The 26,371-nt window shown below is 39.4% G+C and overlaps 1 protein-coding gene and 2 pseudogenes across 1 annotated transcript; 2 read left to right on the top strand and 1 right to left on the bottom strand.

Annotated features, from left to right (window-relative positions):
- The window catches only part of LOC136496177 (uncharacterized), a 30,927-nt pseudogene extending 10,708 nt beyond the window's left edge, over positions 1-20,219 (top strand).
- Positions 20,220-20,425: 206 nt separating this feature from the next.
- On the top strand, positions 20,426-22,355 carry LOC136496176 (uncharacterized). Its single transcript, XM_066491870.1, has 8 exons — positions 20,426-20,569; positions 20,664-21,049; positions 21,206-21,383; positions 21,470-21,568; positions 21,654-21,785; positions 21,868-21,974; positions 22,079-22,262; positions 22,338-22,355. The coding sequence occupies exons 1-8, from the start codon at positions 20,426-20,428 to the stop codon at positions 22,353-22,355; spliced, it is 1,248 nt and encodes a 415-aa protein (XP_066347967.1).
- A 467-nt stretch (positions 22,356-22,822) lies between these two features.
- Positions 22,823-23,688, bottom strand: LOC136496175 (protein FAR1-RELATED SEQUENCE 9-like; annotated as a pseudogene).
- Positions 23,689-26,371: the final 2,683 nt, after the last annotated feature.

Raw genomic sequence — 26,371 nt, 5'->3', positions numbered from 1 at the left:
CTGTTCTCATGTCCCATTTAAAAAAAAATTGGACAGTGCTTGTTTCTGGTTCTATATAAAAGTGCATCTTGTAATTAATATAATACGACCCTTCTTTCCCTACACTTGAACTGTTGGCTGCGCGCAATGGCCTTTTTCCAGCCATTCAGTAACTTTAGAATACAGCCCTTCTTTTCCTTTTTGCTGAAGCATTTCTTTTGCATATATGTGATTTAGATGTCTGACAATAATTTAGAATTGGTTAACACAAGTGTGGAAGAAATGAGGCAAAAACAAAGGAAGAAGAGAAAGAGAGTAGCTGTTGTATTTTTTGTTACTTTGATGACCATGATAGCACACTGGTATCATCGGAAAAGACAGACACATATTCTTCATGCCAATGAAGAGGCAGAGAGAAATGTTAGAACAAAGAAACAAATGCTTGTGAATTGCTATGATAGTTTCCGCTTAACTAAGAGATCATTTTCTGACCTGTGCGCCATCTTACGTGAAAGGTGTGACATGTGTGATACCTTGAATGTGTCCGTAGAAGAAAAGGTGGCAATATTTTTGCTTGTAGTTGGTCATGCCATAAAGATGAGGGTAATCCGTAGCACATATGGGTTGACGCTTGAGCCTATCAGTCGTCATTTCAATGAGGTGTTGCGATGCATTTTATCATTATGCCATGACTTTATTAAGCTTCCGGACCCATCAACCATACAACCGGATGAGGTAACGGAGCTCAAACTTTATGACATTAGCCTGTTCGGGAGGCCGTATCGTATCGTGGATTATTTACTGCTGGCTGGTTTGGTGTGAGAAAAAAACACTGTTCCCGGCTGGAAATTTACGATCGTTTACGAGTAAGCGAACAGAAGTTTGAGAGTCTGTTAGCACTTCCAATGGCAAGAAGAAAAACATGGTTATTGATGCAACTCAACAAGTGATGCAACATATATATATATATATATATATATATATATATATATATATATATATATATATATATATATATATATATATATATATATATATATATATATATATATCAGCTTTGCTACTTTGTCCTTTTAAGTTATGAACTGTGTTACATTGCTCTTAAGTGATGCAACGTACCTATATATCTCAGCTTGTGGTATTTGTAGTGAGATGCTTACTGGTTTATTATTTTGAGATGCTTACTGGTTTATTGTTTTTTGATATTACCTACATATCTCAGCTTGTGCTATTTGTAGTGAGATGCTTACTGCTTTATTATTCTGATGAGGTGCTTACTGGTTTATTACTGTGTTAGAGAGAGTAGAGAAGAGAGAGAGTAGAGAGTAGAGAGAGAGAGAGAGAGAGAGAGAGAGTATAGTAGAGAGAGGTAGAGAGAGTATAGAGAGAGTAGAGAGAGAGGTAGAGCGAGAGTAGAGAGAGGAGAGAGAGAGAGGTAGAGAGAGTATAGAGAGTAGAGAGAGAGAGATGTACGTACGTGTTTGCTGTGTGAGATGTTAAAGAGAGATGACAATATAGCTTTCTGTGTTATTTTTGTCCAAACAGGTTTTGTAATTTAATTCATGGAAATAGATTCTACCTGCATCCAAACAGAAATGGTACATTCCAATCAAATTCTAGGCAATTTAATTCCCATAGAAAGTAATTACTAGAATCTTATTCTTGAATAAGATTCAATTCATGGGATCCAAACGGCCCCTTAAGGATTTATTAAAATTTCCTCATATAAGCTTGAGGTTTAGCCCATATATTAAATCCAACACTTTTTTCCATGCGTCCCTTGGAATTTCTTCACCAATTTACACGTTACTTCTTTACTTGCATTTCTAGAACCTATTTTAACATGTCTAACACATATTTAGCGCATATGTCCGTTTTAGGCTTGCGTTGTCATTTTAGTCCCTAAAACTCAAATATATGATCATGAGCGTATTATTATTAGAGAAAGTCTATTTGTCAACCGGTTGATTGGGATGTTTGTCTCAATCGGCTTTTTTTTATCGTTCGATTTGGTATGTGCGGTCCGCTATGAGACAGCCTGGTTCTATTTCTTTGTTTTTGTATTCTTTGTCTGCCATGTGGGTCTGATATGTCGGCGCTTTCTTTTAATTTTTTGTAATTGCGCCCGTTATTGCAGGGGTGTCCCTGTCCGTTTCAGGTGTTCCCCATTCATTTCATTTCTTCTACTTGTCTCCCCCGCGGCGTAGCCGTTGTCGTCGCCGACGGCGATTCTAGGGTTCTCTAGGTTCGCCAGTTCGTCCCTCTTCTGATTTGTGTGTTCTTCATGTAAATCCATGTTGTTAGGGTTCATCTGATGCTGATGGAGTATTTTGGTTTGTGTTTTTGGTCCTCTGTTCGTCAGGCTCGTGGTGTCCCTGGTGCTTTCGTCAATTGGCGATTCTAGTGTTTCTCAAGGTCTGCTCCTCGTCTACGCTCCTCGTCGAGGTATGTGGTGGTGGATGCGTGTTTGTATCTGTTGTGGTTCGAGATAGAGTGAATTGTGGATTCTGCCTGGGCTACTGCACCCTGCAATTGTTTGATTTCGTTCGAGTTATAGTGGATCTGGGGATTTTGTGGTGGCTCTGTTGGTGGTTGGGGATGGGGGTTCCTGGTTCATCCGCTATTGTTTCATGTAGAGTGTAATTGTTTGATTTCGTCCGAGTTATAGTGGATCTGGCGATTTTTGTGGTGGCTCTGTTGGTGGTAGGGGATGGGGGTTGGTGGTTCATCCCCTGTTGTTTCATGTACAGTGGTTTAGGCGATTTTTGTCTTGTTTAATTGCTGTGTGTCATCGTATGTACCTAGTAGTTGCTAGCTCTAGCTTCGTTCTCCTTTGAATACTTTATTACTTTGTGTCGAAGCAGGAGTGGAAGCATGTAGTACTCTACTTGCTATCTAGCAGCTTGTTAAGTGTACTGCTGCGTGGTTGAGTTTGATGCTGCTGTCGTTGTATAGTTGTCTGGCAATCCATCCATTTCAGCTTGTTTTGTTAGCCTATCTTCAGTAGCCTAGGCACTCAGACGACAACGGAGCCTACTGTAGCAGTAGATCAGGATCATTGTCCAGTTAAATGATGTAGTTCAGCAAGTTAACTGATGTTTGCTTCTGATTTCTGTTTATTTTTGTTCTCACATTTTGCAAGTGGACCTAGGATTACATCTTCATGATTTTTGTTCTAGGCCTGTTTGTGCGGTAGCAATCCTAGCTGGTTCGTAGGTGTTTTGCCTTGGGTTCATGTTTCGCCTTTTGTGGCATGTCTTTTTTTCTTCGCAGAAAGAAATTTAAGGGGTTGAGGAGGCAAGGCAACCATGTATGTACGTTCTAGTTGCTATTTTCTAGCTAGATCCTTGTAACATAGCAATGAAGATCCTACTGCTCCTATACTGCAATGCAGATGGTGTAGCTAGCTAGCTGATCTGTTATTAGTTTCCAGGAGGAGCAAGACAAGGTAGGAGGCAATTTATCTTCATGTTCAGCATGTGTTGTGGTCATATGGCAGTGCTTCTCTGCATGAAGAGATGCAGATATATGAGGGAGGCGCAGGGAAGGGGAAGAGGATAGGATGGTGTGGTATTAAATGGAGATGATGTGGTTTGTGGTGGTGAGTAAGGGAGGGGAAGGTATGTGAGGTTAGCTGATGCAGTTAGCAGTAGTTGTATGCAGATTTAGTTGTGGCCCTTGTCGCATTATTGTTTTTGTTCCCCTTCTAAATTCTGATGGCTCTGCATTTGCATAGCCCTTAGATTTACCATTTCTTTTTTTATCCCTCATTTCTTGCTTCTTCTCCTGTGTAGTAAACATGTATTGTATTTTTATTTTTTATTACAGTATCTTGTTACTATATTTACACAAATTATTTTAGTGTAAATTCTTAGACAGAGTGGTGTAAGTTAGTAATAACAGTACCTCATGGTGAGACCAAATTTTGATTAGCATTGGAGAAGTATCTGCCATATTTCTTCTTATAAATTCTCTTTGTTTGTTTCTTGTTTTTTAGATGGTTCGTAAAAGACATGGTGGTGTAATTGATTTGTCAGACTCTGGTGATTCAGACATTGGTGGCTCTGAAGATGTCCAGTGTTCTCAGTTACCTTTTACAGACTATGATTCCTATGCATCATTATCAGAAACCTAGGTTGTTAGACTAAATAGTTATCTTTTTTTACTTTGATATTTTTTCCTATTGTTTGCTTAATATTAGTTTGAATTTGTAGAATGATTTTTCCAGTGACACCTCAAGTTTTGATCGCCAGCTCTATGAGAAGTGCCTAAAAGATGTATGTTGTTTTTTTCAAATCTTTTTTCTTTCTTTTCCTTTGTTCTTTTCTCATTTTTTTCATTTTAATTTTCTTCCTTTCAGTATAAGAAGATTAAGGTTTTGAAGAAAAGGTTACAGATGGCTATGAGACATAAGGTTATGTGTCCTTATTTTTCCGCATGTATTTAAGTTGCTCTTTGTTAATGTCTGATGTGATCTTTTCGTTTTCTGTAGTTTAGTTCTGGTTTTCTGGTGACATGATTTTATTAATTAGTGTGGTTTTTCATTCATTCAAAAATATAAAAGATGTAGATGGATTAGTCACATTTTAATAATTTTTTCTTTTGAAGTTTTCCCTGAAATATTGTAAATCATTTCAGTCAAAGAAGAAGAAAATTGAAAAGAAGACTAAGGATGGCTTCACTAGGTTTTCTGCCACAGCTTTTATGAATGTGATATCTGCTCTGTCCCCTGAGAAGAAGGCTATCATTGAGAGTTATGGTTTTGGATCTTTGTTGAAGTTCAACAAGTGTTTCGTGCCGAATAAGTTTGCTAACTGGGTTGCACGTCTAGTTGATTCGAAATCTGGTGACATTATCCGTGATGGAAAGGTTATTTCTCTTACTAAAGAATCTGTTCATTTGGTTCTTGATCTCCCGAAAGGAAGCAGGTGTTTCCCATCTGATTCAAGTGCTGGTAGAGATGCTGTCTTATCAAAGTTTGGAAAGGATAGGATACCTCCTGTTTTGTTTTTTGCTGACAAGTTAATCAATAAGGATGATTTACCAGATGAGGATATGTTCATTTGCTTCATGATAGTTGCTTTGAGTAGCTTTTTATGTCCAAATACCAATACTGTTCCAAGTCCCAAGTATTTTGGTGTTTTTGAAGATATTGATCAGATCAAGGAATATAATTGGTGCGGTTTTGTGTTGGATTGGTTGCTGGAGCATATAAAGGCATTCACTAGAGGGAAGAATGAGAAATCAAAACGTTGTCAAGGTCTTGGTGGTTGCTTATATTACCTTGTGGTTAGTGTTTCTGTTATCTTTTAAAATATGATTCATATTTACTGTTGTTTTTCTTTTGTTGTAATGCATTTGCCTTTGATTTTTTGTTCTAAGGTTGTTTACTTAGATCACATTGATTTCCGCCAGCGTCAAGTTCCAGACTGTATTCCTCGAATTTTAGTTTGGAAAGAAGATGTGACAGAACCGCCCAATTTATATAAGATCAAGTACGGTTGTCCCCGCTAACACGTTGACACACCCATACTTTCACTCATATAAACCCGGTAGTCCGCCGAGTGTCCCGAAAGACCTCGGTAAATCAACATCACAACCAAGATCGCGTGATTAAGCAAATACACATCACATACATCGGGTTGCAGCGGAAATAATATTACAAAGGGGTTAACAAATAATAGTACAAGTTTGGGTTTCAAAACCGCTTAGTGAAAACAACATAGCTTTCAAATGATTACATTAATATAAGTTCCAAATATATTGCTAGCATAGTGACATCATCCGACAAAAGCATATAGATGAGAAGTAAGTATAGAATCACCGAGCCCACCGGTGGTTAGCCACCATCATCAACAGGTCGAGAACTTCACCTGCAACAAGGTGGGATAAACCCTGAGTACTCGAATGTACTCAGCCAGACTTACCCGTCGGAAACCAAAACAAATGACACCAAGGATCATGCAAGGCTTTCTTTAGTGGGCTAGCTGACTTGTTTGCGAAAAGCATAAGCTATCATGAAGAAACCATTTTAAGTACTTTGCATCATCTTTATTATGACCTATTCATCTAGGTAAGCCCATGTACTATAGCAATCACTTGATTAACCAATAACATCCAGTTACCAATTTAGATTTAGCATATCTCATACCATCCAGATAACCATCATTGTTCCATAATAATTACTACGATGCAGTAACTCGAGTCAAGTGCTCACTATCCAGGAGCGATGGCGATTCGAATCGATTCCTAACCAGCTGGTGATTTATTCCTTACACAAACCTCACTCACCCGCTAAAGTGAGATATTGATCACCGAGTCAACTTTCCAGGAATCTCGAGTTTGCCAGGAACCACATGTACCCGGGGGCCGACCGACTGCACTTTGGTCTTATCATCTCGCCCCCGTGTCCTACCACACCTGCTCCGGCACAGTGCGTTGCGGGCAATCTACTCGGCCCGAAAAATCTCCCAGCTTCGCGGTCGGAAGGTACTTTATCCGGCCAGCTAAATGTAAGGCATGCGTTCAACATGACTCGAGGCCCAACAACGGTCGGTCCTTAATCGACACAGACGGGGATAGATCCACACCCAAGACCTCCATGTCTTGTTGCTTCTCTATCGACATCCCGTCCGGTCTCCATTTACATTACCCCATGGTTACTTCCAGGATATCATTCTTTCCATAGCTAAATTCTTCCAGTAACCACCTATAATGTAGGTGACCGGATATCACCGATCGCTACCGGTCTAAGCAAGGCTAAGCAGTTATTCGATCCTGACCTAACAGGGTAAAAAGGTAATAAGGTAGGCAAGGATAGTAATAAATGCATCAACGGTTTCAACCAACTCCTACAACTTAATGCAACAATATATAACTCATATATAGAAAGAATTGCTTTTATAAATTAGGAGGCCTTATAATGCTCCGGGGCTTGCCTGGGATCCGACACAAGTCAGTTCAGTTAGCTTGCACCATCCTGGTGACATCTCAGATCCTAGCACTCGCTTAGTCCTTCCATCTTCGGGACAGATACCCATACATCGTCTTCGGATTCGGCTCCAACATCACGTCCTTCACGTGGTTCATCTAGCGTACCTAGATGAGATGCAAGATGCAAGTGCATGAATATGAAGAATAGTACCATGAGACGCATCACAAATAGCAAGCAAGACAAGCATCGTTTACACTAAACACACTTAAGTACTTTGCGATGCTTAACTTAACATCACACAATCTATCATGCTAAGATAACAAAGAATATTATACATGGCACATAAGTCTCACAAGATCTCAGGTGTATTTAACTTAATTATCAAGGACGTGAACCACACTTAGCAACATGCAAAGCAAGTCAAGGTGAAGCAACAACTATAACCGGAATATGCCAATTTCTGGACTTGCAAACAACAGCTTCATAAATCAATCATATCTGGAGTTTTATAAATCCAAATGATATGAAACAAGACATTCTGGAAAGCTTAGGAAATTATCTACATTTCATCTTTAATCATCTCAGCATGATTCTCAAGTTAACTAAGTCAAATATATTCATTTACAGAAACTGGTCTACAATTGACAGAAAACAGCCATTTCTGAAACCCAACTTTAAACAGCTATACTCTTAAACTACTTGGCCAAATGACACCAATTTTTAATAGAAGCTAGATACATGAATTATCTACAACTTTTGTATAAACAAGTTTCACAACAAAGCACATTATCATGAAGAACTTTGCTAAGTTCCCAGATCTATCCATAAACCACATCGGCAAGAAAATAATTATTAACTTATGTTGCAAATACATAATTAGGCAAAACCAACTTTACCAACATGTCACACATGACTAAAGAACACCAGAAAACCTAGTGTCCATGACCAAATAAATTCTTTTAATGCATTTCTTAATTTATTTTAGATAATAAGGTGACTTAATGAACATATACCAAAAGTGCACAATAACTTCTACAAAAATTACAGTGGCTCACATATCCTCTTAATAGTCTACTGTATAAATTTCACTCCATTTGGATATATATAGCAACCTCTACGAAAAAGACAAGTTGCTAAAGCAAGAATTCATGTGAGAGCAAGATAAACCAATAACTCACTCATACTTCATCCAATACTCATGAAATTTTTACCACACATCAACTATCACATGAGTAGCATGCCACAAAAATTTTACTTCATTTGGAGCCCTAGATCTATAGTTATGAAAAATAACAAATTCAACTAGCATTAAAACCTTACTGCACAAATCTATTTTTACCGCAAAATATTTAAACTAAAACATGCCATATTATAGATCCACTGCATAGACAATTTCACAAGGATTCCAAAAAGTCCTCATTTACTATTTTACGAATTTTCTACGATTTACTATGAATTTCCAAAGTTCCTGCAAAATAATTACAAACCAGTCCTACGGCACTATTCACCTGAGTCTATGACAATGCAGATAGGACCCTGAACTTCGTCGAATTGTCGCGCGAAGTCCCTGACGCGAATTTTGAACAGAGAGGTCGTCGGAGCTCGCGGAATCCGGCCGGAGAAGGCACGTCGTCGGCGGCTGAGGGGCGGGGGAGCACTAGGGGGCCCTTACGCACACGCTAGGCTGCTCAGCTTGGCCCGACGCGGCCTGTGGTGGCGCGGCCACAGTAGCCGCGGCGGCGACGGCAGCTGCTCCGACGGCGGGGAGCATCAGCGGCCAAAGGCGTCGGTAAAGGAGGTCCAGAGGTGCGGCATGGTGAGAGGAAGGTGATGGAACTGACGGCTTGGAAAGAGGAAGGGCTGAGCAGCGGGGACGCGACGAGGCCGAGCTCGGCCATGGCGGCCATGGCTGCCCGTGTTCGCGAGCAACAGCGAGGCGAGGGTGCAAGGGAGAGAGTGAGCCCGGTCGTCCATAACGGCCTGGCGCGCGCGGAGAAGCAGCGAAGTGACCGCAGGGAGGCGAGGGCACGCGGCAAGGGAGAGGGCGCGCGGCGTCCATGCAAGAAGACCACGCGGCATATCGTCGAACACGTGGTGCGCGTAGAAGTGGGCAGAGCGGGCGTCAGTTCTGGCTAGCTACAGGCCAAATTAGTTACTGGGCCTAAAACAAAGTTTGAAGCCCGCGAGCTGCTCTACATTTTTCATTTAGAGACCAAGGTCATTAGAGTTCTTTAACAGCGGGTAATTAGGCCACAAACTGTCAGTGTCAGCGCCTTGATAACGGTCACGAAAATTCACTTTCGGAAGTCAAAACTCGGTCAAACTCAGTGCAACTTTTTGCATGCTCTTCTCCATAGTATAACCTTCAACTTCTCTTTTTGGACCAACTCAAGTTGTTTAATGAATTTCGGAGAACGCGGAATGCCAACAGTGATGACAATGGATTCCAGACTTAGAAATTTTTCTAAGTGCTGAAATCAGCAGCAAATTTGATCTTGTGACCTTGATTTGACTTACTTCCAAGCTGATCTAGCTCTTAGTCCAAAAACAAAGTTTGTTCTACTCTACCCAATCTTTAACTTTTATTTAAGGTGCAACTCCATACAAGCACTGTAAGTGGTTGGTCAACATAGGTCAAAGTATCGTCACTATAAAGCTTAAATTAGAGTTATTGACCGATTGAGGCATTTTCTTGACTTCTCCTCAACATGAACCTTTCATGACTTTTGTTGTAGAGTTCATCTAGAGTCATTTGGGCAAGGTTGCAAGATTTGGTTGACGATCAAGAATTCCATTCACTTTATAGTGCAATTCAGGCACTTAGTAAAATCATTCCAATAAGGATATAACTTATCATTTCATGTGACTTTTTGATTCCAAACTTCATGAAACTTTTCCAATGATCCATATAGATGGGTATTGATGTGAGACACATGAAGATATTCCAATAACACCACCCAAGCATATATCTTGAAAAGGGGTCTATAGGCGAGCAAAGGTGCAATATCCAAGTTTAGGTTGGGGCTCATTTCTATAGGTTTGACCTTGACATCTTCATCATTACTTAATATTCCATGTTTTAGCTCAAACCCATTGCTTAACTGGTGGCAAACACCTGGGGTGTTACAGCCCTCCCCCCTTAAAGGAATCGCGTCCCGAGATTCGATGCGAAAGACTTTTAAGGGAAGAGAAACATGTCATCCAGTTTCCAACATCAGTGATAGCATTAGGCTACTTAACTTTGGAGCATCAGAGAGGCTAATTTGGTCATAACACTTTCTGATACTTGCTCTTCGTCGTAAGCTGTTGTCTGAATAATTTCCTTCTTTGGCCTTCATGAAATATTGTTATTTTGGGAGGAATCCAAGATAGCAATGTCCTACGTACTTCGTCCTTGATGTACGAAGAGCGATACAAACGTAGACTAAATACTTGCAGCATCTACTTCCCAAGTGGATATAGCACAGACCTTATGGACTTTGCACTAGATGATAATCTTCTGAAGGATACTCGTTGCAATGGTTCCATGTGTACAGTTCTCTTTCTCTGATAACAATATTGTATGGTCTGAGTCTGCTGAGTGAGTGGTAAACATAGTAGCTGACTCTGTCGGCTCAACGTTCTCGATGATCATTCCTTAGGGAGCCTTCGTATCCAAGTTGCAACAGTGATCTAGGTTGGATCTGATGCAACCTCTTAGGTAAAAACACATATAAGGTACCAAAGGCATGTCAGCATTGGAGAACCATTGACGTAGAAGGATGTTAGCGAGGCTTGGAGGACAATACAAGTTGCAAGTAATCACAAAACTAGGGACTAGTTCACTACCAAGCAGGTTGAGCACAATTTGCCTTCGTGGTGCAGTTGCACAATAAGTTGGGTTGACTTGCATCGTAGCAAAACCAGCCTTCTTACTACATTTGTCTTCGAGACTTCCATTCCAAGGCCAATCAATATCTCAAAAACCATAATCCAAAAATCTGCGGTTTGACATCTTTCCAATTGCTTTCGAATTGCAAGGGCACAATTTTGACTTCTAGAACACCTTGACTGCTCATGCATTGCTGATCTAAGAGGGCAAAGGCAAGGCACATAGGGGTGCAATTAGTCTTCTCAAGGGTATGGAGGGTTGTCTAATCAGCAATATACCTACAAGTTATAATTCCTTGGCATGAATTACAAACACAACTGTCTAATGCAAATGATGATCGCAGTCACAACGGAATTGCAGATTCTGTACCCTTTTGTTTTCTATTCATATCTCACAAACTACAGCTCCATTATGCATGAATTTTGGTAGGCATACAGATCCATGAGTCTTCTAACTACTCACCAAAATTCAACTCAAATGGGCACCGTTTGACCATCCAAATAATTCATCTACCAAAACTGCTGTGTTTGAAAATGGCAGCAAACCAAGCCGACAAGATATCTCTCTAATCCGATGTTTTACTCAACCAATACTCAAACTAACTTAAGACATTGAAGGGTCCTAAGCAATGAATGAGATCACCAAGTTTGGGGTCAATCCAGCTCCGTTTGAGTCACTAACCGCCGGCTTGAAGATAACCGGTTTAGTGCCACAAAATCTAGACAGATTTCGTGTCCTCCCTTTTCTTCGCTCCACACGTTGAGGTGTGTGTTTGGCACTCTCTAACCTTTCTCATAGCAGCAGCAGTCTTTCTCTAGCTGAGGATGGAGGCTAGAGTTTTCCTTACATGCTTCTCTGGTAATACTTCAACCATCGTTCTAGACACCAACTTGACTATGCACAAGCATTTAACTGGTGGGATGTTTTCGCAGGGCATAAAACATTATTCCACATGTAGGGCATTTCTATATTGACAAGGAACCATTCCTATATATCCTTCGGCACTTCATCCAATAGAGTCCGGACACATGTGTTAGTGGCACCTTGGGGCACAAAGATGCTGACTAAAAACTAGGGACGTGCTTTTGCTAGCTCCTACCTAGCCGATACAACGTCTTGTACTATATACGTGATTGCCAAAGATAGAATTGACTGGATAGCACATTTGGAGAAGAAGTAGCACCTGCATTGCGGGGCCAGGTTTGCTATTTCCTTGATCAACATTGTTCTGTGAAATCTGGCCTTCATAGTTACCAAATAGTCGTTACCTAACTGAAGACTAACTTTCCTACTGGTAACAAATCAGTTGTCCCTCAACACTAAAAGGTTCCGAATCTTCACTCTTGATAATAAAAATTGTGGTCAAAGCCTATAGATGGTCGCCATTGAAGTCTGCAGAAAGGGGTCACACCAAAGAAGGTCGGTTCGTCTACGTGATCCTTATGCACCTAAAGATTGAGAACTTGGACAGGAATCTCATATATACCAGGTGACCTATTACAGCACATAATCTCCTAGTCCATTTATCATCCGACTGATAACTTGTTCAACCTTAAGTGTGGTGCACCTTTCTGATCCAATGAAAATGACATAAGTTGCTCACTAGATGATCGACATCATTACAGGGACAGTCACGTCGAGTAGAGTCACTTGTCTACCACCTCTTGCAGTCTATTTATGTTCCTGTTAGTGACCTGTTCTTCAAAGGTTAACCGTTGGACTACTCCAGAAGGAAGTCCTATTGCATCTAGTTCTGCATATAGATCTCTTGACATGATAAGGAGAGATAACCAAGGAAGAGCTCAAGTGAGAATAACATATTGGTGTAGTTCTGCAATGGATCATGACTAGAAACCTCGATACCAGCACGTGCCGAGCAGCACAGCCTTGTGTGTGCACCCACAGGAGGCTCTCGGTTTCGTCGCGGCACCATAGATCGCTAATCGTGGCACCATTACTGAACATATAACCTACAAGAAATCTCACATGGCATAAATTGGGTTGCATAGGAGCAAGCACTACGCAAAGGAGGGACAGCAAACAAAGGTAGTCATAAGGTTAGGAGTTAATAAACAGGGGATCCAAAGATCAAAACACGACGCAAGAGAGCATAGCTTAATTGCCAAAGACCACTGAGCAGGGGACTTCTTGCCGAATTTCCATATACGTCTTGTGTCCACCAAGTGATTACCAGGTCAAGATTAACATACAATTTGGTCTTGTCGAGCAGCAACATGAGATCAAGACTGATAAATGTCCATAGACTTGAGAGATTTGGAGACAAAAATAAACAAGATTCAAGGGACAGAGCCAATGCACTGACTAAGGATTCAGTTGTTAAAGCAATGATAGGATCTGCGAGGAAAAGGTTCCAAAGCAGGGTAGATAGCAATTAGCGTTGCACCAGATCATCAGTAGAAGGAGCAATGAGATCTATCAAGGATTTCTTGCAAGGTCCTCCCACACAGGAGCGGGACAACCACAAAACATTGCGAGCAAAGAAGGGAGCTAAGCTTGGGTCGAAGGTCAAGCAAAGGCATGGATAAAGGTCTTCGTAGCACAACGTTCAAGGGCTAGCAATCACGTGCACAGGCTTAGGTTCCTAAGAGAGGACTTAGTTGGAGACGACCACCATGAGATTACCAAAACTTGGACGCGGTTCTAGTATAGCGTTCTTCAACACTCGTATGCTTACCGAGGACAAAAGGGTGATAACTATGGCACTAATTAAATAACAAGCATACATACCCACCACTTGGCTAAACTAGAGGACATTATAGGTTAAGCATGTAACCACAATTATTTCTAGCAAGGCTAAGCACGCACTTTTCTCAAGCACTTCCTATTCAAGCAACAAGGAACAAGGCATTCTTGTTTAACTCCACACAAGGAAGATAGTGCAATACATCGATCACAAGTTACTTAGAACAAAGGAAGGGAGGCATATTTATGCACAAGCACAATCATGATGCATGCTCGTCCTATTCGTCCTCACAAAATTGCCAGCCTAAGGCGACAATCACGTTTTATGTCGGTGGCATAACACGTACTCTCTCGGTATATAGCTAGTCGTCAGCTACATTCAATCTACGCATTCGTGGTTAGCGTACCTACAGGCAAATTCATTGCAGCCCATCCCCACAAAAAGATAAATAAGCACATAATGAAAGTAGTAAACTAAGATACTCTCCATATATACATCCCCAGATGTATATACTTCGATATCCATAGCTACCCGACAGATATACCCACAATTAAGTACCTTCATATATACATGTGTGTAACATGTAAATATTCCAGTAACCACAGCTAACTCTCCCCTAGACCGATAGTTGGACGGTCATGCTCTCACAACTCACACTTACCTGGACGTAGAGGCAATTGATCCATACATTACCATTCAAGTGAATGACATCCATACAATAGCACGCCGTATGGACGACGAAAGAAAAATTGCAATAAAGTACATCCCTTAAAGTTAGTACTTAGATAGCCACCTAATAGTCCTTAACTAGGCATAAAGGAAGATGTCGCTAGCATAGTTTTGCAATTAAGTTTTGACAAATTTGCTTGTAGCAAAAGTTTTAGTCAAAATAGGAGTTTTAAAACCAAAACTTTGTTTTTAAAACTATGTACATGATAGTATTATGCTTAATCTCGCTCTGATACCAGCTGTGACAGAACCGCCCAATTTATATAAGATCAAGTACGGTTGTCCCCGCTAACACGTTGACACACCCATACTTTCACTCATATAAACCCGGTAGTCCGCCGAGTGTCCCGAAAGACCTCGGTAAATCAACATCACAACCAAGATCGCGTGATTAAGCAAATACACATCACATACATCGGGTTGCAGCGGAAATAATATTACAAAGGGGTTAACAAATAATAGTACAAGTTTGGGTTTCAAAAACCGCTTAGTGAAAACAACATAGCTTTCAAATGATTACATTAATATAAGTTCCAAATATATTGCTAGCATAGTGACATCATCCGACAAAAGCATATAGATGAGAAGTAAGTATAGAATCACCGAGCCCACCGGTGGTTAGCCACCATCATCAACAGGTCGAGAACTTCACCTGCAACAAGGTGGGATAAAACCCTGAGTACTCGAATGTACTCAGCCAGACTTACCCGTCGGAAACCAAAACAAATGACACCAAGGATCATGCAAGGCTTTCTTTAGTGGGCTAGCTGACTTGTTTGCGAAAAGCATAAGCTATCATGAAGAAACCATTTTAAGTACTTTGCATCATCTTTATTATGACCTATTCATCTAGGTAAGCCCATGTACTATAGCAATCACTTGATTAACCAATAACATCCAGTTACCAATTTAGATTTAGCATATCTCATACCATCCAGATAACCATCATTGTTCCATAATAATTACTACGATGCAGTAACTCGAGTCAAGTGCTCACTATCCAGGAGCGATGGCGATTCGAATCGATTCCTAACCAGCTGGTGATTTATTCCTTACACAAACCTCACTCACCCGCTAAAGTGAGATATTGATCACCGAGTCAACTTTCCAGGAATCTCGAGTTTGCCAGGAACCACATGTACCCGGGGGCCGACCGACTGCACTTTGGTCTATCATCTCGCCCCCGTGTCCTACCACACCTGCTCCGGCACAGTGCGTTGCGGGCAATCTACTCGGCCCGAAAAATCTCCCAGCTTCGCGGTCGGAAGGTACTTTATCCGGCCAGCTAAATGTAAGGCATGCGTTCAACATGACTCGAGGCCCAACAACGGTCGGTCCTTAATCGACACAGACGGGGATAGATCCACACCCAAGACCTCCATGTCTTGTTGCTTCTCTATCGACATCCCGTCCGGTCTCCATTTACATTACCCCATGGTTACTTCCAGGATATCATTCTTTCCATAGCTAAATTCTTCCAGTAACCACCTATAATGTAGGTGACCGGATATCACCGATCGCTACCGGTCTAAGCAAGGCTAAGCAGTTATTCGATCCTGACCTAACAGGGTAAAAAGGTAATAAGGTAGGCAAGGATAGTAATAAATGCATCAACGGTTTCAACCAACTCCTACAACTTAATGCAACAATATATAACTCATATATAGAAAGAATTGCTTTTATAAATTAGGAGGCTTATAATGCTCCGGGGCTTGCCTGGGATCCGACACAAGTCAGTTCAGTTAGCTTGCACCATCCTGGTGACATCTCAGATCCTAGCACTCGCTTAGTCCTTCCATCTTCGGGACAGATACCCATACATCGTCTTCGGATTCGGCTCCAACATCACGTCCTTCACGTGGTTCATCTAGCGTACCTAGATGAGATGCAAGATGCAAGTGCATGAATATGAAGAATAGTACCATGAGACGCATCACAAATAGCAAGCAAGACAAGCATCGTTTACACTAAACACACTTAAGTACTTTGCGATGCTTAACTTAACATCACACAATCTATCATGCTAAGATAACAAAGAATATTATACATGGCACATAAGTCTCACAAGATCTCAGGTGTATTTAACTTAATTATCAAGGACGTGAACCACACTTAGCAACATGCAAAGCAAGTCAAGGTGAAGCAACAACTATAACCGGAATATGCCAATTTCTGGACTTGCAAACAACAGCTTCATAAATCAATCATATCTGGAGTTTTATAAATCCAAATGATATGAAACAAGACATTCTGGAAAGCTTAGGAAATTATCTACATTTCATCTTTAATCATCTCAGCATGATTCTCAAGTTAACTAAGTCAAATATATTCATTTACAGAAACTGGTCTACAATTGACAGAAAACAGCCATTTCTGAAACCCAACTTTAAACAGCTATACTCTTAAACTACTTGGCCAAATGACACCAATTTTTAATAGAAGCTAGATACATGAATTATCTACAACTTTTGTATAAACAAGTTTCACAACAAAGCACATTATCATGAAGAACTTTGCTAAGTTCCCAGATCTATCCATAAACCACATCGGCAAGAAAATAATTATTAACTTATGTTGCAAATACATAATTAGGCAAAACCAACTTTACCAACATGTCACACATGACTAAAGAACACCAGAAAACCTAGTGTCCATGACCAAATAAATTCTTTTAATGCATTTCTTAATTTATTTTAGATAATAAGGTGACTTAATGAACATATACCAAAAGTGCACAATAACTTCTACAAAAATTACAGTGGCTCACATATCCTCTTAATAGTCTACTGTATAAATTTCACTCCATTTGGATATATATAGCAACCTCTACGAAAAAGACAAGTTGCTAAAGCAAGAATTCATGTGAGAGCAAGATAAACCAATAACTCACTCATACTTCATCCAATACTCATGAAATTTTTACCACACATCAACTATCACATGAGTAGCATGCCACAAAAATTTTACTTCATTTGGAGCCCTAGATCTATAGTTATGAAAAATAACAAATTCAACTAGCATTAAAACCTTACTGCACAAATCTATTTTTACCGCAAAATATTTAAACTAAAACATGCCATATTATAGATCCACTGCATAGACAATTTCACAAGGATTCCAAAAAGTCCTCATTTACTATTTTACGAATTTTCTACGATTTACTATGAATTTCCAAAGTTCCTGCAAAATAATTACAAACCAGTCCTACGGCACTATTCACCTGAGTCTATGACAATGCAGATAGGACCCTGAACTTCGTCGAATTGTCGCGCGAAGTCCCTGACGCGAATTTTGAACAGAGAGGTCGTCGGAGCTCGCGGAATCCGGCCGGAGAAGGCACGTCGTCGGCGGCTGAGGGGCGGGGGAGCACTAGGGGGCCCTTACGCACACGCTAGGCTGCTCAGCTTGGCCCGACGCGGCCTGTGGTGGCGCGGCCACAGTAGCCGCGGCGGCGACGGCAGCTGCTCCGACGGCGGGGAGCATCAGCGGCCAAAGGCGTCGGTAAAGGAGGTCCAGAGGTGCGGCATGGTGAGAGGAAGGTGATGGAACTGACGGCTTGGAAAGAGGAAGGGCTGAGCAGCGGGGACGCGACGAGGCCGAGCTCGGCCATGGCGGCCATGACTGCCCGCGTTCGCGAGCAACAGCGAGGCGAGGGTGCAAGGGAGAGAGTGAGCCCGGTCGTCCATAACGGCCTGGCGCGCGCGGAGAAGCAGCGAAGCGACCGCAGGGAGGCGAGGGCACGCGGCAAGGGAGAGGGCGCGCGGCGTCCATGCAAGAAGACCACGCGGCATATCGTCGAACACGTGGTGCGCGTAGAAGTGGGCAGAGCGGGCGTCAGTTCTGGCTAGCTACAGGCCGAATTAGTTACTGGGCCTAAAACAAAGTTTGAAGCCCGCGAGCTGCTCTACATTTTTCATTTAGAGACCAAGGTCATTAGAGTTCTTTAACAGCGGGTAATTAGGCCACAAACTGTCAGTGTCAGCGCCTTGATAACGGTCACGAAAATTCACTTTCGGAAGTCAAAACTCGGTCAAACTCAGTGCAACTTTTTGCATGCTCTTCTCCATAGTATAACCTTCAACTTCTCTTTTTGGACCAACTCAAGTTGTTTAATGAATTTCGGAGAACGCGGAATGCCAACAGTGATGACAATGGATTCCAGACTTAGAAATTTTTCTAAGTGCTGAAATCAGCAGCAAATTTGATCTTGTGACCTTGATTTGACTTACTTCCAAGCTGATCTAGCTCTTAGTCCAAAAACAAAGTTTGTTCTACTCTACCCAATCTTTAACTTTTATTTAAGGTGCAACTCCATACAAGCACTGTAAGTGGTTGGTCAACATAGGTCAAAGTATCGTCACTATAAAGCTTAAATTAGAGTTATTGACCGATTGAGGCATTTTCTTGACTTCTCCTCAACATGAACCTTTCATGACTTTTGTTGTAGAGTTCATCTAGAGTCATTTGGGCAAGGTTGTAAGATTTGGTTGACGATCAAGAATTCCATTCACTTTATAGTGCAATTCAGGCACTTAGTAAAATCATTCCAATAAGGATATAACTTATCATTTCATGTGACTTTTTGATTCCAAACTTCATGAAACTTTTCCAATGATCCATATAGATGGGTATTGATGTGAGACACATGAAGATATTCCAATAACACCACCCAAGCATATATCTTGAAAAGGGGTCTATAGGCGAGCAAAGGTGCAATATCCAAGTTTAGGTTGGGGCTCATTTCTATAGGTTTGACCTTGACATCTTCATCATTACTTAATATTCCATGTTTTAGCTCAAACCCATTGCTTAACTGGTGGCAAACACCTGGGGTGTTACAGAAGATATGATTTAGTTTTATGCTAATCTTGATGTGAAATCTCCTGGTGTCTATGGTTATAGACCCTTGCTTGAGTTTGAGAAAACTTGCTACTACAAGGTTAGATAGATATGTTTTCCCTTCATGTCTTTTTTCAGTTTTCTGTTTCATTTGTGTAAGGTTGAATTTTCTTCTCATTTATATTTTTTCCCTTTGGTAGTGTGTTTGTCTTAGACCAGTAACCTGTGCCGATGACCTTGATGTTGAATTTTGTAATAAGATGGAAAGTGTTTCTGGTTGTCAGCTTCCTTTAAGTTTGAAGCTTGAAATATCAAGGTTGATTGATGAGCATTGCTTTAATTCTGGTATGTCGTTGTCGATGGATGTGACTTCTCTTGGGAATGTTTCAAAGGAATTTCAAGATATGTTTGCAAAGATGATGCGTCACATATGTAGAATTGATGCTAGATCAAAGGATTTGGTCGTTGATATTATGCAAGCTATTTCTAAGACTATTCCTGATGACAATGATGAAATTGGTTCTGATGTTGATCGAAATGAAGATAATGTATCTCCTGTTTTATCTGAGCGAGAAGAAGCTAATGTTGTTGCTGCTAAGGTCATTTCTTGTCCTTTCTATTTCCCCCCTTAATTAATTTCTATAGTTACATTTTTTATTTTTTCTATCAGGATTCTATTAATTGTTTTGTTGCTTCCACTTCAAAGTCTACACAAAAGAATGTTGCTCTTCACAGTGCTCAGGTCATAGATGTTGATTTGAAGGATGATGAGCCTACTGCGAAAAAGAGTAATGGTTCTTATTTCTTTAGTTGTTGGAGTTTTTGTTGTGATCATAGTTTATTGTTCTTTAGATTGAACCTATAAATAATATTAAACATTTTGTTTAGGTTCCCATGTTGTTCTTCATCCACAATTGAAGTCTAAAAGTGCTGCTGCTCTCGCAAATGTAGTCTTTGATTTGAATGATGGTGTTGCTTCTGTTCATAATCCTTTGAGTGACATTAGTAATGTTGGTTGCCAATCTGTTGGATGTGATGGTGTTATTGACTTGGAGGGAGATATGATTCCTATTGACAAGGAGAATGGCATTGTTCCCGATTCTGTTTCTCCTTCTCCTTTTCGTCATCGATCAAGATTGGGTCGTGCTAAGGTTTTTACCTAACTTTTTTTGCTGCTTGTCTTTGTTTTCCCTCTCTAGTATTTTTAAATAGTATTTCGTGTTTTTTTAGATCTCTCAAAATTCTCAGAATGGTTCGATGAACAATATACATGAGGTCAGTTATTATTTTGGTGCTATCTGTTTTGCAAGTTCATTGTATTTTTTATCAGTTTTGGCTTTATTTTGATTTTGTGTAGGATCATATATTCATGCAAACTCTTCCTTTGACTGATGATGGATCTCCTCGTATTACCCATCATCTCTCTAGAAAGTCTTCTGTTTTCCCTGTCCTTAGTAATTTTGGCAAGAATGGACGTGGCAATAAGCGACATGGTTTTTCTGATAAAGAGAATGTAAGCTTTTGCATTATATAATTTCATTTTCTGTATTTTACTTCTACTGGTATTTGATACTAGTTTTATTTTACTAAGTGTATTCCTTTTTTAGGATACCTCCCCTATTATTTGTACTGGTTCGAGGCCTTTTCTTGAAACTGTTAAGCACCAGACCAAGAAATCAGACGCTATGTATAATTCTAATTTGGAAAATATGAGGATGAGCACACAAACTCCTTGTTTCTCTCTTGGCAAGACTCATGGTTTTCCTGCTGATTTATCTGTTAATCCTGAAAGTTTGGCCAATCGTTCTGATTTTAAAGTCAGGGATTCTTCAACTGGTGGGAAAGTTCCTCTTCATGGCCCTAGAAGAATGGTTTGTCCAAATAGAGTTCTTATTAATGATTTCATTGGCAATGAAGATAAGTTCAAACCTTCTCCGTCTGAATTAGCAAATTACAAAGCTATCTGTGCCTTGGCCAGTTCTCGTTCTAGCAAGTAATTTTTTTCCTTCTTGTTCTTTTGTTTATCTTATCTATTATTGTTTTTCATAGTATCCATGGCATGTCTGAATTTTATTATCTAAAATTTGTGAGCTTCTTTTGTTTCCCCTGTAATAATCCTAGACATGTCATGTGTTAATGTTGTCTGTAGTTTGGATGCTTTGTGCTTTGGAGGTGTTCGTTGCACCTACTGGTCCTTAGGTGAATCTATGAAGCTTTGTGGTACAGTCAACAATTATGTAGTTGCTGCATTTTGTTATCATTTGTTTTGCCGCCTAGATGGTCACCCAGACATATCTAAGCGTCATTACTTCTTTCCGAATATTTTAGTAAGTTTCTTGATATATTGAATTTGCTATTTATGTAGCTTCATTTCTGCATGGTTGTTTGTTTATTGCTCTGTATTTTTATATAGGACAACCTGCTAAAAGATCATGATGAAATTTTTGGGCATGTTATGATGAAAGCTTTTGAGCGTTCTGCGAAGTCAAGGCCCCTTTTTAAGTCTGATGTGGTTGGTTTTTTTATCACAATGATCTCCTTTTCTTATTCCTTCTTCTTTTATTAGGTACATATAATATTATTCTTTGTGTATGCAGTTGTATTTTCCAACTTTCTATGAGGATCATTGGTTTGTATTCGTCGTTGATATCAAGGATAATAAGTTTGTTTTTCTTGATTCTTTGTATACTGAGGTCCATGCTTACCATGAATATGTTAGAGGAAAGATGGTATGGTTCTTTTAATTAAGTTGTATTTTTTTATTGTTGTTTATGAAATGTTTTGTTCATGTAATTATTGTTTTTGTTCTAGATCCCTAAATTTACATACTGGTGGGACAAGCTTGTGAAGCGTGATATGAAGTTCAAAGACTATGGTGTCAAATATCCCATTGTGCCCAAGCAGTCTCCATATGATAAGTATGTTTCTCTTGTTAAATAATTACAGTGTTTGCACTACCTTTGTTTATGTTCCTGGCTGTTTTTGCTTCTTCGTTTAATTAGTTTAAATTTTTTGTACGCAGTTTTGATTCAGGAATTTACATTATGATGTTTCTTGAGTATTGGACTTCGCTTCGTTCTTCTCTGTGTTCTTTATTTAGTAGTGATGACATTCCAAATATAAGAGTCAAGTTAGCAAATGAAATGTTTTTCAACCCAAAGAACACTGGGAACAAGAATCCAGTGATCACTTTTGATCATGATGAGGTGTATCTGTGCATATTTTTCTCACTTTTATGTTCATTTTTAGTTAAGTTGTTTATTATGTATATATTTTTTCAGGATGGTGGTTATCAGTAGATGGAGCCGATGTGTTTCTATCTTCGTCCCAACTGTAGTTAGTTTACTATTTTGTATAGCTATAGGTCCAGTCTATGAACTTTTATCTCTGTCTTTTGGTCTGTAATAGGATACCACTTAAGTGACTTACAATATGTTTGTGCTATGTGGCACATCATAAAAATAGAACATTGATTACATATGATAAGTTCGCTAAAGTATTACATAAATTTTGTTGCTCTAAATGTTGATCATATGGCCTTCATCTAAATGTTGATCAAAGCTGTTGAGTTGGTCGCATGTGTATCATTGTTCTTCTTTGCTGATTTCTTCATTCTCTTTGACTTGGGCTTCACCGGTGAAACTGTGTGACACAAATGAAGTAGAGATTAGAGTTGTTCTAATACTTTGATATGTCTATGTATTCAAAATCTATTTTCTTACTAATGAATATCACTTATTGTTATATATGATACTGACCTGAATTTTCATTTGCTGTAATTTGCTTCTTCTTGTTGGTCTCTTTTTTCTTTGCTTTCTCTCTCTCTCTCTTGTTCTATTACTGTCTTGAACCTCTTTGCCTTTTCTGGTCTCCCCTTCTTTTGTGTTACTTGTGGATCTTCTAGTAGCTGAACTGAACTACTCTCTTGATTCTCTGTATTTCCTTCTGTTTGTACTTGTGTTTCTGCTGTTGTTTGATTCTGGGAGTCATCATTAATTGGAGGTGCAAGTAAGTTGTCCAGGTGCTTGTCAATCCTTTCCATCTCTGCCATAAGGTAAACTATAGCTTCTACATTTTTTGCTGCTTTTGAATTCATAGTCGTCGACATCCTTGATAGCACATTGAATCTAAGCAATGAACTAGTTTTCACTGTTGTATCTTCAACTCTTTGCTTGATCAATCTCATATCTTTTTTCCTCCATCTGTCTATATGTACTTATCTAGTATTTTGCTAATTTCCTTCTCTATCATGATTTTTAGGACATGAGAGCAAAGCAGGTCGTCTTTGTTGAATTTGGCGCATATGCAACTGAATTCTTCCTTTCCCTCTGTCAGGTCAGTGAGCACTATGTATCTTCTTATCCTATGAACTTTATGTACCTGGTTGCTTCTTTGCCATACCTCAAATGCCTTGCCTTCTTCGATTTCTCTGTATGTTAGTGTTGAAGTAGCTTGCATCTGAACCTAGAATTTGTTGTATATGTTTCTATTGTATAGCTCATGTGCTTGCCTCTCAATTGTGTAGCCAAAAAGTAGTTCCTTTGGTCTCTTCTGGCAGCTATAGTGATCCTCTAGGTTCTCTGCTCTTTCTATGGTGTCTATTATACATTGGTACTCTGTCACGAAGCTCATGATGCCATAGGTTGGGCCCACATTATCCTAAAATCTTGAATTTGTAGATTCACTTCTTGATGTGGTTTGGATAAAGGGGAAGAAATCATTTTTATAGTAGACTGGTATGAATCTTTTCCTCATTTCCCACATTCTTGTGAAATACTTGTTCTTCTCTAGTTTTTTATCTTTGATCATCTCCTCCCATAAGTGCTCAAATTCCTGCTCTGTGAGACAGTTGTTGACTATGTCTTCAAATTCCTCATAGAGTCCTTCATTCCCCTTAGCTGCAAAAACCTTTAGATTCTTGTTGTAGCATTTGTTCTTGATATGAAATAGGCAATTTCTAGGTATTGTGTTTGGCATCACTTCTGCAATTGCCCCCTTCATAGCCTTATCTTGATCTATTATTATAGTTTTAGGTCTTTTTCCTCCCATTGATTCTAGGAATGTTTCAAAGACCCATTTGAATGTCTCCTTTGTCTCATCCTGTACGAAAGCACATGCAAATATACATGTTTGTGCATGGCCTGTGATACCAACAAAAGGAGCAAATGGCAATATGTACTTGTTTGTCATATATGTTGCATCAAAACTGACACAATCTCCGTAATCTGCATAATACCTCAGTGATGATCCATCTCTCCAAAATATATTGCAAACTCTTTTGTCATCATCTAATTGGAATCTATAGAAGAATGTAGAATCTTCTGCCTTTTTGGTTCTGAAGTATTCTAATACCTTTGTCATATCTGTGCCTCTGACTTGTCTGTTGATTTTTGTTCTGTAATTGCTGATATCCTTCTTCTTTACTGGTAATGTTGTTGGCCCACCTCTCATATGTGATAATATAGATACGATTTGCCTTGTAGGTATGTTATTGTCGTTCAAAGTCCTTGTAAGTTCCTTCTCTAATTCTGTCAAATATTTGTGTCCACTTAAGGGTTGTCCTGGACATAGATCATGGTTGTGATCTAAATCCAGTCTGATGATTCTTCAAACACCCTTATCTTCACTAGCAACCATGACACATTAGCAATCTATTTTTGTCTAAGACATTAGTCCTCCTTGGTTTCTTTTTCTTTTTTCCAATCTGTTCATCCACTTGTGCCTCCTTTTGTTCTGTATTCTTTTTGACCAGTGGTTTTCCATACCTGTTACACTTTACTGTAGTTCTGATCATCTCATTGTCTCTTTTCAGGCTTGAAGTCCTAGCGACATGTACAACTACGGTTTTGAATCCTGCGAGAGATGCATAGAAGTTGAAGAAATGCTCAGCAGCATCTTTGCTCTCAAATTCCATTCCTAACTAAGGTGTGTAGATGCTGTTCAAATCTGTATTATTGCCTTCTGATGCTGCTATTTGTTCACTTATGATAAATGCTTCTATCTCTTGTTCAGTCAGTTCCTTGTCTGCATCAGTCACTGTGCTGTCTTGCTTTTCTGATGGAACCTGGTGAGTATCTAATGACTCTGCATTTGTCCTTGTGACTTCTGATGTTGTATTTGACTGATCCTCTTCCTCGACCATTGTAGGTTCTTGTATTTGTTGGAGTTGCATGTTTTTGAAGATTGCATCGCCCCATTGTCGATCTTCATTCTCTGTTAAGTAATCTTCATTCTAGTTTGATATGTGATTATCCTAAAAATACAATTAGTAATCAATATTACTATTTGAATCTAGCTTAATGCTTTTTTGGTAAATTTATATATTTTAGAGGTGGTTGATGTATAAATATATTACCTAACAATCTAAAATTGAGTAATTGTTATCATTGTTCCATTCAGGATGGCTGTTGATATCCCCCAGTGAAATTTGTAAATTTGGTTCATAAGTGAATCAGGCAAGAATCTATTTTAATTTGTGCTCATTTCACTATTGTTCTTTTGGTTTACCTCTTTTTCTTGTAATGTACTTGATCTGTCATACTCACTCCCTGTGCAATAGTCTGACACTGGTTGATTGGCTTCCACATTTTGCTGCATTTATTTCCATTAAGTAGAATTAGTTAATTAAATTTGATTAATGCAGTGTAATATTTCAAATATATGTAATCAATTTTTTGCTGTTCTAACCTAAAAAATATGTTGACCTAAGAGCATATTTGTATAAGATCCCTACATGTCCTGAGTTAACTGAAACCCATAGTGTAATTATTACATTAGCACTGTTCAGAAGTTACACATGTAGAGTAGGTGTAATTTTTGTATTTTTTGAAGTGTAAATATTTTCTTACCGAATATATTTCTTCTTGGAAGTTCCTTATTTGCTCCATTAGTAGTCCTGTTAAGCTCTCCTGCAAGCATTGAAGTAAATTTTAAAGTTTTGTTCTTTGATCCATCATGAATGTTTATTTTTTTTGGAGAAGGGTTTCTTGTGGTATTACCTTACTGGCAGTTTGTATTTGGCAATGGTCTGTATTCTACCCCCATAGTTCTGCTGAAGGATTGTTTGAACTTGTTCCAGAGATCACATGAGCAGTTCCTGGATTTGTCAATGTTTGTGTTGTCCAAGGTTGTGTCTGCACAACAGCTATAATGCATCAGTTTATGCATTGTTAGATTTTATCTTTTCTATGTTTAAAAGACATACATGTATGTTGTACATTAGTCCCATGTTTCCTATCCATTGGTTCATTGTAGTACTTGAACTGGACTGAGCAAATGGATTTGATGGTAAATATGGAAACTGTGTACCGATCTA

Source organism: Miscanthus floridulus, chromosome 12 (assembly GCF_019320115.1).
Source record: "Miscanthus floridulus cultivar M001 chromosome 12, ASM1932011v1, whole genome shotgun sequence".
Lineage (NCBI taxonomy): Eukaryota > Viridiplantae > Streptophyta > Magnoliopsida > Poales > Poaceae > Miscanthus > Miscanthus floridulus.
This window is presented reverse-complemented; position numbering and strand designations above follow the sequence as displayed.